The 12,854-nt window shown below is 36.7% G+C and overlaps 1 protein-coding gene across 4 annotated transcripts in view; it reads right to left on the reverse strand.

Annotated features, from left to right (window-relative positions):
- Positions 1-12,854, reverse strand: part of Spata6 (spermatogenesis associated 6) — a 90,506-nt gene that overhangs the window by 21,957 nt on the left and 55,695 nt on the right. For all 4 annotated transcript variants that reach the window (XM_057784296.1, XM_057784295.1, XM_057784294.1 and 1 more), the window contains 2 exons: positions 5,382-5,566; positions 932-1,031 (listed from right to left, as the gene is read on the reverse strand). In XM_057784296.1, coding sequence (XP_057640279.1) covers positions 932-1,031; positions 5,382-5,566 — 285 coding nt within the window. The remainder of the gene's footprint in view (positions 1-931; positions 1,032-5,381; positions 5,567-12,854) is intronic.

A 12,854-nucleotide genomic window follows, 5' to 3' on the forward strand; every position in this document is an offset into this window, starting at 1 on the left:
TGCAATATTTTTACTTTTGTGAAAGAAAACTAATGACTTGATAAATACAAACTACGACAAGTGATTGCTTCAGATTAGTGAATAAAATCCAAAAACCTAACACAAAAATATTATACTGTTATGACTCCAAGTTACCACAAATATAAACACATTTGTATACTTTATCTCAGAAAATATTGTATAATCTTCTTCCCTAAAATGAAGCTAAACCCTGACCTGCTCTTCTCTCTTCTGTATATTTATTGACGTGTAGGTCAGCTTAAGAACTGATTTGTAGAGAACCAAATACACCTTCCCCAGATGGGAATTTTCTCACTGGGTCACAAAAAAAGACTTCCAACAATATGAGAACTTTGAAATCATTATTATGAAGTAATTCTTCTGTGATGTTTTATAAGATAATGACTAAAAATTCTTATAGTTCAGAAGATCAATGTTAAATATCTAGTATAATAGTAAAACATGAAACAAAAAAAAACTCTTAAGTCCCCAAGATGACTTGGCAAGTAAAGGCACTCACTCCCAGCCCTGATGACCTCACTCTGCCCTGAACAAAATCAGAACACACATGGTTCAAGGAGATAATTGATGGATGTGATTCCACCAAAGTGGTTCTCTGCCTTACATGTATCACTGTACATGTATGCATGTGATCATGCACACACATACATACACACTCACTAAAGAAATAAACAGATAAATAAATGTAATAAAATACATAAAGATAATAATCAAAAGGCATTCTGCATGACTCTGGCTAAGCAGGAAGTTAGTTATGTGACTTCTAGTAAACCCAGCAATACCTTCAGAGAATGTATTTTCCTTCCGCATAACTAAGAATCACAACCTGTAAGCACCTTGACTGGTTTGGGGAGCCTATTTAATAAAATAAGAACTATATTATTAAAAAGAAAAAACACTAGGAACTAACGCAGATATGCCTTGCGTGAGCCTGATGGGATTTCAGGACGTCCTTGACCCGGTCGTGGATCTCATCGCAGTTTGAAGGTGAACACCAGTCAGAGTGGAACCTGTGCGCATAAAGAAGAGTAGCTCTTAAAGAGAGGAAAGAAACAAAACTTTCCCCAAACTTCATAACCTCCAAATAATATAGTTTCTCCCCCTGGCCAGCAATGAGGAGAAATAGCTCATTCACGCACTCATTCTCAGCTGCCCTATCAATTTTCTGCAAGGTCTAAAAATAGTCTTAATAATTAACTTTGACATGTATTTGGGAGACAGTACCTACATATCTGACCACTCTAATGATTTTGACACATCACTCTTTAGCACTTATCTCTACATAAAGATGTAGATGCTCGCATCAGAAGAATAATTCCATGTACATTGCCATTAAAATTAACACTTATTTTCTAATAAATGATATCCCCTAAAACTATGTGGAAGAAACAGGAAGTTACAACCCACAAATTTTATGAAATAAGCAATGTGTGTGTGTGTGTGAAATGAAAAAAAATACCTAGAATCTACTCATATTTCCATTTCCACTCAGAATGGGAATTATTCTGAAATATTCCATTTCCGAATAGGAACAAAATGGTCCCATCTCAACAAAGGTATATCACCTCTCTATCCGCTATGAGAATCAAACTTTTAAAGGAATGAAGTATTTAAATATAGATGAGAAAATTATAAATTTAATTAAAGTCTGCACATTGGGATTTAAAATGTCAGAGAAGAAATAAAACATCTTTTCATTCTGCTCTTCTTTAATTCAAAAGTGACATTCATATAATTAAGCTATTCTATCTTATTTTATTCAGGTCATCCTGAAAAGTTCCTGATTCCCTTAATTATAATGCATGTATTTAAAGTGTTATTGATAATTCCCCTATAAAAAATAATGTGTTAATGCATTACTTAAATCTGGTTCCCTTTTTGTTCTCAGCTTGTTCTTACTTACAAAATTAGAATATTACACTATTACACAAAGTATAAGTTATTAAATAGGTGGATGTTTAAATGGTATACTTTAAATGACATAATCAATAGACAATCAATTTAATAGATAATCCCAAACAATCTCTCACATAGACAAAAGGAAAACTAGTTTCACCTATGCCGGTGGGTTGGTAGAACAATTATTTGAGTGCATGAAGCCCATTGTGGAACGCTAAGATCCAACTGTGCAACTCCAGAGCCTCCCAATGGCACTATGAGCATCTAGATCCACTAGTCTGTGCTATGGCGTAAGGAATGCTTGCCTCACAATCTTTAATATGATTTACAAAAGAAAAAACTTAGAATGATTTAAAAGGGCACCAATTCCCTTTTAATTAGGTATGCTAATATCTAAGCCTGATTTTAGCAACATTGTAAAGTGTAAAACAAATCTGGGTCATAATATTAATATTTATACTTAGAAAAAATGTGCTCCTGAAATACAATCAAAATTGAAACCATTTTATGGCGTGGAAATTTCTGGAGGTATTTTTTAAGTGGGTAAAAAGAAAAAAGCATTTGGACTAAAACAAGAATTCATTGGCATAAACTGATAACATTTTAAAAATCTGTTTATTATAAACCATGATCAAAGAGTTAGCATCTTATACTGTAATCTCAGAGAAAATGTAATTTTAATGAGTACTATACATATAAACTTCTGACGCTGTGCCTCTGACATACAACTTCTAGACAAGACTTTGACCTGGGATAGACAATGCACATTGGTTTCACTTTCACTTACAACTGTGTCATGACTACAATGGATTGTGTAAACACCTGCAAATGCATCGCTAGTGACCTAGAAACACCAAACCTCAGAGCACCATCCATTTAAAGAGGACTACTGAGTCCTGGAAAGAATAAAACGATTTGCTCCTAGTAATATGAATTGAATGCTACGGGTATGTCCTTCTTTATAGATTAAATACATGAGTTCAAACTAATTCACTATTTATTTTAAATGCGCCTTATTTTCACTGAATCAAAAGTAAAACAGTCAATTTTGAATATTAAGAGCACTTATTTTATTTTAGCAAAAAGCTTAACCACATTTATTTGGCATGAAAGTAAATTATCCTAACTCTCCTTAGGCAGACACAGGAGAATCAGCACAAGGTAAGGTCAGTCTGGTCTACATAGCAATTTCCAGGACAGCTGAGGTTACAGAGTGAAACCAGGTTTCACTAAGACTTGAGGGAAGATGGAAGAGAAAGAATGTAAATAGTTACACTTATTATTAAGGTATTTCTTCCACTGAAATATAATTGGACAGCTAATTTTAGCTATATTCAATAAAAAATTTACAGACAGTTAACATTGTATACACAAATAAAATAACTCAGGTCTGTGTGTGTGTGTGTGTGTGCAAATGCGTGTATGCATGCAAACATACACCATGTGAGAACTCTCCTATATCACAATACCATTCCTCTTAGACATGATTCTAATCAACTAGAAATGGCATCGATCAAAATTCATCAAAATGTAGAGAACAAGTGATAGCAAGGTGTGTGGCTCCAATTGGTACATCTACAACACAACCCCTGAAGAGGGAGTGAAAAGACCTTAAGAGTCAGAACACCAGGATGCCTACTGCAAGATAGTGTCTTCTAGACATGAAAGGATGATGCGCACATGAAATCTCAGAAATATGGCTGCATAAACAAGACCTACATAATGACAGCCCTGGGAAACATGAACATGAAAGCGGGACATTTCCAGAGACCCCAACCCCAGATGAGAGTTACAGGAAATCAGTGGCCACTAAGGGGAAGGAAAATCAGATTTCTCTAGAAAAGAGACCCCTATAGATTACATAATTCCAAGACCTAAACACATGTATACATGAGCAATACTAAACGGATCCAGTACATATATGTACGTGTGTGTGTGTGTGTGTGTGTGTGTGTGTGTATGTAACAATAATGATTATAGAAGACGAGGTCATGAATTTAAGAGGGGGTAGGGAAAGACATGGGAGGAGCCTAACGGAGTGAGGAAAGGGGAATGATGTAAATTTAACACTCATGCATGAAATTCTAAAAAACAAAGTAAATTAAAAAATATTCTGCATCTCACTACCAAGAGGCCAGCATCACACATATACTCACATTCTCTCCTCCACTCTTCCCTCTCCCAGTCCAAATGTTTACAAAGCTAATGAAGAAACAGATAAATCTGTTCAGAACAGAATGTTTTAATGCAGCAGCCATAATCTTGTTCAAGATAGCTTCTTCATCCAGACTATTGATATTGTCTCTACAGCTAATGAAATAATTGTAATTATGCCTGGTGAATGAACTTAATATGTTTTAAGAATTCACTGGCTTCTTTTTTATGCCATCTCTAACCATGGAATGTGAGAGTCAAAGTGTTGAAAATGTATCTCCCAAGTTTCAATTTTTGTAAAAGTTTTTTAAATAACCTAGAGTTTTTAAATGGGTAAAGAATTGTCTTATATAAAAATGGTGGGGTTTTTTCCATGCCAACATATAACCACCCTTCTGACTTGGATGCAAGCATTCCTAGAGGGAGTGCTTTACTCTTCCTACCGTTTATATTCTACTGGATTGCTGGCAGGAGGTAAATGAGAAGCCAGATGCCACACAACAATGCATGCTTCACCACTGAGACTAATCAGAAAATTCAGCCTAGGATATTTCTATACTTAGGGTTAATCAATAATAATAAATCACTATGGGTCTGATATGGGAGGTGATGTATGCTGTGAACATCTTTTATTGCCATTGGTTAATAAAGAAGCTGCTTTCAGGCAATGGCTAAACAGAGTAAAGACAGGCTGAAAAAGATATATAGAGAGAGTAGGCAGAGTCAGAGAGAAGCCATGTAGCTGCCACAGGAGACAGATGCCTCTGCAGGAGCCTGCTGAAACTTTGCTGGTAGGCTACAACCTCACGGTGATGCACAGATTAATGGAGATGAGTCAGTTTAGGATATAAGAGCTAAATAAAAAGATGTTTAAGCTTTGAACAAACAGTATTGCAAATAATATAGTTTCTATGTGATTATTTAGGGTCTGAGCAACCAAAAACAAACAAGCAACTTCCACCAAAATGGGTATACTAAAACAACCTATCACAATTCAGATTTTCACTTTAAGAATTACGTTAACTAATTAGGAATAGAGTCCAGATCTGGTTAACAAACTCACTTCAAGTGAACTGTAGTAGGGAGAAATATCAACATAATATATAATCTATTCCAAGCAAACAATTTTAGAAAGCCTCAAAATTAAAATTTAATTTTATAAATAATTACATTATATGAATATGCTGGTCCCTGTTTCTAATGCCAAACATTCAAAAGATGAAAAGTATATCCCAGGCTGGCCTTGAACTCATAGTCTTTCTGTTCTGAAAGAAAAAAAAATGAAGAAAAACAGAAACTACACTTACCTTTCTCTGAGAGAGCCTCTATTTAGCACAGGGCTTTGACAATGCTTTGGTGCTGTTGAGGGTGCTGAATGGACTAGTAAGGTCCTTGCAGAATGCTGGGGCTTGGTACATGGCCTTGGGCTCAGATATTCTTCACACCTTTCGAAGGGATCCTCAAAGTCTCTCCCATGTGGTGTCCTGATAACCTGTTTTAAAAAATGCATATGTATCTATCTATATGTGCACACATACACACATACACACACATACATACACACTATAAAATGAATACAATATATTTTTGATTTTTAATTATTTATTTTCTTTTGGGAAATTGTAATTATATCCTATTTCCACCATTTTCCTCCCACTAAATTTGCCTATATACCCCTCGCCTTGCTCTCTTTCAAATTTATGGTCTCATTTTCATTAATTGTTGTTCCATGTGTATTCCTAAATACATGAAATCATCAGTCAGTCTGTTGATCACTGATCTGGATAATTAATTGGTGTGTTTGTCACTGGATAATTCTATTTCTCCTACTCTGAGCATTATTTAGTTGCCTGAAGTTTTTTGTGTAGAGGTTGGAGCCTCCTGGGCTTTCCCCCATCCACTTAAGTAGGGGTGTGATGAGTATCTAGACTGGCATATATAAAATAGAGAACACAAATGAATAAACCACCGATTGCTTAGTTTAGCTATGAGGGTCAAGCAGGTACAATTCAAGTTCTCCATCTAATCTTCACTCATGGCTTCTGGAAACAGCCAGATACATCAATCAAGACAGAAAAATTAACAAATTTGTACAACTGTGGAACTCATACACAGGTAGAATTCTATTAAGGATAAATAGCTTTAAGACATAAACACAGAGCAAGATACATAAATAAAATATGAATCATTCTGAGGAGTATTACATTCCACCAGGCGAAGTAAAACAAGAAAGGAGATCAGAAATGCTGATGGATGGAATGGGAATAGAGGAAAAAGAATCCTTTTAAGGGACGCTCAGCAGGGACCTCACAGTGAGGAGAACACAGAAATAGATACCTGGAGACACAAGGGCCATGTTAGGGAATCAGCCCGTGTCCTTAACAGATGAGAGGATGAATAAAGAAGATGTGATGCATATACACAATAAAGTTTTATTCAGACATAAAGACACAAAATTACAAGAGTTGAAAAAAAGTGGATGCAATTGGCGTTTGTCATGTTTAGTTCAGTAGATCTCACAATGTGCAACATATTAAGGGGGAAACTTATAACTTAATGAAATAAGAGAACCTAGAACAATCGCATCCATATGGCTTAACTACATGAGGAATTATGGCCCACCTCCATTCACATAACCTTCTCCTGACTCCCTCAAACTTATAGCCAGGAAAACAAGGCTGTAAACCTGTGAATAGCTTCAGTATTTACCCCAGGGCCTTCCCATAATGATCTTCCTGAAAAGCAAAAGGCTCAATCATCAATTGGGTACCCTTCTCAAAATAATACTGATTCTTCTCTTTGTCCGGACAAGCAATGCCCTTCTCAGAACAGATGAACCCTTTTCTTCACTACTCACCTATTATGACTGGTAAACCTCTACCCTGTGTTTATTAACCCTAAAATTTTATATACAAACGTTACCAATTAAATTCTCCACTGAATGCTCTCCATTAAAATGTTCATGACTCCAAACCCTGTAAGTATCAACTCTTAACTTTTTATTTCCAGAGATATTACTGTCAAGGCAGTATCCTCCCTTTCTGTATCGTGTCCCAAAAAACTCCCCTTGACGTCATCAGAGCATAAAGCTATTGGGGGAGACATCTAGTGACAACCCCAATGGACACTAAAGTCGATAGATTCAAGATACAGTTAAAAGCCTGAGTGCAGAGATAGAACCTTCCTCTAAGATCCTCCGGATCCTTCAGCCCTCTTCTCAGAGGTCTTTGTAGCTGCCATGGTGAAATAAGTCTTGTTTGTTAAACTAAGTCCAAAACTAAGCACAGGCTTCTAGGACTGCATAACCATTTTAGTAATATTTTCATGTGTTGGTGGTGCATTGCTGATGGTTCTACTATGTATCTCCCTGGTATTTTTCTATGAGTCTGTAGGAGAAGGTTACATTTATGTAAACAAATGTAAATTACTAAACTCATCTTTGAGCCAGGCCCAGAGAATGACAATGTAGGCTGTTCTCATTGCAATAGGAATGAGTTACTAAGTTACTTCTCAGATTGCTGCTGGATCTTGGCTTGTGGTTCAGATTTGGTTGTTGTTTGCCTGCTTGCTTGCTTTGCAGGCAAACTGCCTCCTGAAGAGCTCACCTCAGACCTTTTAGCATCATAAATCCAAGTCCTAAATTTAAAACAACCAATAATCTGAATCAATGTCCAGTATAATCAGTCAACACTGACAGACTTTCATGTGCTACATGCTCCTTCTAAGACAGATTTAAACATTTCCTATGCAATAAGGCTTTTATGTTGCAGGCTATTTACTGAACATTAATAATCTTCAACTGTCTGCTCATTTTTAAATGACATAATTTCATCAATGACACATTAGGACCACAGAGCTCAATGTTACTGAGATGCTTTTTCAGTTCTCCTTGATCATGTCAAAAACCTTTAGCTTTTAGTTGCTATAATCTAACTCTCAAAAGCTGTGCAAAAACCCATGTGATAAAAAGTTAAACCTCAAAAAAAGTCAGGAGGTGGTAAAATTATTAAGGGTGGGGCCTACTGGGAAGTCTTTAAGAGATGGCAGAATTCAGTGCACCTCTCTCATGCACCGTGCATCCTGATGGGAGTGGATTTTCTCTGCCATGTGCTTCCACCATATGCCACCTTGCCAAAACAATGGAACGAATAAACTTTTAACTGTGAATCATATGTTTCTTTATAAGTAATTGCCTCTGATGTCTGCTATAATAATAAAAGTTGGGAACTGAAGAGATGTTCAGGGATTTATCTTACTTGTTGCTCCTACAGAGGACCCAAGTTTGGTTCCCAGCATCCACATGGTGGTTTACAACCACTATTAACTCCAGTTCCATGGGATCTGATGCTCTTCTGACTTTCATGAGCACAACACATGCAAATGGTGTACAGGAAGGCAAAACATTCATATCAGATAAAATAAAGTCCAAAAAAGTTTAATAGAAAATTGATGAGCAGAATGTCAAAATATTATGTATATTGTCCCTAATAATTATTACAGTCCAAATACACAGGAATTCTGTTAATATCCACATTACTATGAAATAGCAACAAGAGTAGAGATGATTTCTAGTTTTGTTACATGATAGTTTCAGTCACAAAATCCTTGTCAAAGTGGAGAGAGAAGTTCATGGCTAGAATGCCACAGGAGCCACTTAACATTTGCTATAACTCATGCTCATGTCAAGAATGCAACAGAAAAAAAAAAGAATGCAACAGAAGCCACCAGACATCTGCCACAACACGTGTTCATGTCTAGAATGCAATGGAAGCCACTAGGCATCTGCCACAACACGTGTTCATGCCTAGAATGCAATGGAAGCCACTAGACAGACATCCACCATAACTCGTGTTCATATCTAAAATGCAACAGAAGGCACTAGACATCTATCACAACTCGTTTTCATACCTCAGATGCAAAGAACGTGACTAGACATCGACTCCAACTCATCTTGCCCTCCTCCAGAGTAGGGACGTTGCTAAGAAGCATCTTTGCATCAGTGGAGAAACTGAGACCAGTTGTTGTTAGCAAAACACAGACAAATGTCCATTTCAAGAAAGGCTCTCAGAAAACAGAGACCTCTTTCTGTTTACAAAGGGGCCTGTGAGGCCCCAGAGTAAGGGAAACCCAAAATGAGTTATTGCATAAAATAAAGCAAAAGTTTAGAAGCACCTTATATTTGTTAAAATTTAAAATTAAATCTCTACTATATTTAGCTTCTGAAGTTAGGGCCTTATTTGTACAACAAATAGCATTACTCTGAGCAATTTAGAAGTTGATATTTTAATATACTGGCCTTAACATAAAGCTAAATATTCATTAATGTATTCCTTGGGAACAGGCAGCAAGGGAACAGATGTTTGCAGATAGAAAAGTTAAGATTAATGTAAAAGAGCAGAAAAATTAATAAAACTCTTGCCTGTGATAAGTTGGAAAATAGACCACATAACTTCCAAGCTTATGTCTCTAAGGAAACAGCTGGCGAGAAACATGGGTTGCACATACTTTTATCTGCATTTAGCAAAGGCTCCTAAGAAGTAATGAGCTTGTACACAATTTGTTTCCATCAACAGATGAAGATTGGGAAAATATGATAAATATAATGGAATATTATGTGATCTTAAAAAGTAATGAACTCCTGATACTTGCAACAAAATACATGATTCTAGAAGCCATTGATCTAAGGAAGACAGATACAGAAAGACTCTAACCTCACTTACCTCTAGAGTCTGAAAAAGCAGAACTCATTTAAAAAGAGTGTATGGATTGAAATTGTCAAGGGTGATGGTGGGAAAGTCTTCAATCAAAAGAATGGAGTTTCTTTTTGATTACTTGTTTTTATTTCTTTTATTGTATTTTTAAAAATCCAAATTCCAACTCCCTCTCCTCCTCCCACTGCCTCCAAACACCCTCTTATCCCACCCCCTCCAATCCTAAGAGAGAGCAAGGCACCTTGCCCTCTGAAAGGTTGAAGGCCCTCCCCACTACATCTAGGCTGAGCAAGGTATATATCCGAAGAAATTACGATCCCAAAAAACCAGTACATGCAGCAGAGATAAATCCCAGTGCCATTGTCAGTGGCCTTGCAGTCTACTCCAGCCATACAACTGTCAACCGCATTCAGAGGGACTAGCTTGGTCCTATGCTTGTCCCTTCCCAGTCCAGTTGTAGTTGGTGAGTTCCCATTAGCTCAGGTAAACTGCTTCAGTGGATGAACCCCTCATGGTCTTGACCTCTTTGCTCATATTCTCATTTCTTCTACTCTTCAACTGAACTTTGGGAGCTCGGTCCAGTGTTTCGATGTAGGACTCTGCCTCTGTTTCCATCTGTTGCTGGATGAAGGTTCTATGGTGATATTTAAGATACTCATCAATCTGAATACAGGGCAATGCCAGTTCAGGCACCCTCCCCACTATTGCCTAGGTCTTATCTGGGGCCAAAAAGGATGGATTTTCAAGTAGAGAAGATGATGGATACACACAGGTCTGTTGCACAGCATGGTGATTATAGTTAACCGTATACTTAATATGTGAAAAGTGCTAGGATCTTAAACATTCTATCAAGAAGGTAGGTGAGTGATAGATGTTAAGTAGATTTAATCATGTGTGTACATGTATATGCATATATGCTGTATTATAAATCAAGTTCAATACTAAAAATAAATTTTATCATTCACATCTTATAAACTAAGGGGTGGTAAGGAGTAAGCAATGTCCTCAGGAAAGACCTGCTTTGAGAACAGAAATTAAAACATACAGAATCAGGAAAAAAGTAAAAAACACAAAAGATATAAGGTCAAAATGGAAAAATACTTTGGACATTGTAAGAAATAAGACAGTAAGACCTTTCTATTAAGCAGAGGGACTAAAAGAAAGTCCAGATTAAGGGGCTGATCTATAGGAAAAAGCTTTCTGAACAGAATACTGTTAGCACTGGAAGTAAGAACAATTAATAAACAGGACTTCATGAAACTGAAAGGCTTCTTTATAGCAAAGGACACTGTCATTCAGGAAAAGTGGCTACAAAGCAGTAAAATATTTTTACTAACTACACATAAGATAGAGGGCTAATATCAAAAATATATAAAGATCTTGGGGCTGGAGAGGTGGATCAGAGGTTAAGAGCACTGGCTGCTTTTCCAAAGGTCCTGAGTTCAGTTCCCAGCAACTACATGATGGCTCACAGCTATCTATAATGAGATCTGGTGCTCTCTTCTGGTCTGCAGGCATACATGCAGCCAGAACACTGTATACATAATAAATAAATAAATAAATAAATAAATAAATAAATAAATAAATAAATCTTTAAAAAATATATAAAGATCTAAAAAGAACTAGACATCAAGAAAACAACCTGATTAAAAATGGGGACCAGATCTAAACAGGAATCAAAAGAGGAAACATGAATGGCTAAGAAATACTTTAAAATGTTCAACTTCGTTAATCAGAAAAATGAAAATTAAAACTATTTTGAGATGCCACCTTATACTCGCCAGAATGTCCAAAATCAATAAGACAAATAACATGTCATGTTGGAATGCCACGTGTGATATGAAATAAATCTTCATTATTTCAAATCACCCTACTCTCTGTAGAACATCTGTCAGCTCAGCTCAGTAGACACAAACCCACTTTCCCTATATAACAGTATTAATATCACTTTCCTACATAGCACTAATAAATACTCAAATGTCCCTCTGAAGGTGCACTTCAATGAGAACCAATGTATTAAATAAGAGCTTACAAGATACAAGAGAGGTGCTGCTGCACACAGAAAGGACAAGGACACTGGTTCAGGATGGAGTAGACAGTAAGACAGAAATAGGGATAAAAGGAGAGGATTTATGAGAAAAGCTAATTACTATGTCTCCATAGAAGAGAGAATTTCATTTGTCTAGAAGAGCAGATCAAGTCTGACAATCTAGAAACTGTCAAAGGAGACACAAGCTGTACTGACGATAATTTCTCTTTTCTCCAAGAGCATTGTACTTACTCCAACATCCACCATGCTACTTTCCCTCTGCAGACTTACTGTCTCTCTCTTCCTGTATGCCACCAGGAGCCTCAAAGCAGTGCCCTTCCTATAAACCCTCTGCACGCTCCACACATCATAATTCTCTTCTTGTTGAAATCCTGTTTTTCTACTACCTGAGTATTTATCAGTCAACCACTATTTACCCATAAAAATAATCTTTTATTCTTTCTATATTTGATATGATAGATGCATTTCTGTGAAAATCTCCATCCTAGATACAGAAATAGTCTGTGAATTTATTCATCATACACTGTCTCCAAGGAAAGCCCTGAGAGTAATGAATCTAGGCGAGGGCAGAAGACTACAGACACTTTGAGGTGCAGTTCGGTTTATTATTGATTTTATTGAGATATAGATTTTTTTCTCTGCTTCCTTCTCTTCCTCTCCCCTCCCCTTCTACCCTTTCCCATGGTCCCCATGCTCCCAATTTACTCAGGAGATCTTGTCTTTTTCTAATTCCCATGTAGATTAGACCCACGTACGTCTCTCTCAGGGTCCTCATTGTTGTCTAGGTTCTCTGGGATTTATAAATTATTGGCAAATTTTCTTTGCTTTATGTCTAAAAGCCACTTATTGGTGTAGGAGGTCCTTCTGTCTATGTGTTGCTTTCATTGGTTGAATAAAGAAACTGCCTTGGCCTTTTGATAGGGCAGAACTTAGGTAGGCGGAGTAGACAACTGAATGCTGGGAAGAAGGGTAGAGTGACAGACGCCATGAATCTCCTGCCTGAGACAGATGTAGGTTAG

This window comes from Chionomys nivalis, chromosome 11 (assembly GCF_950005125.1).
Source record: "Chionomys nivalis chromosome 11, mChiNiv1.1, whole genome shotgun sequence".
Taxonomy (NCBI): domain Eukaryota; kingdom Metazoa; phylum Chordata; class Mammalia; order Rodentia; family Cricetidae; genus Chionomys; species Chionomys nivalis.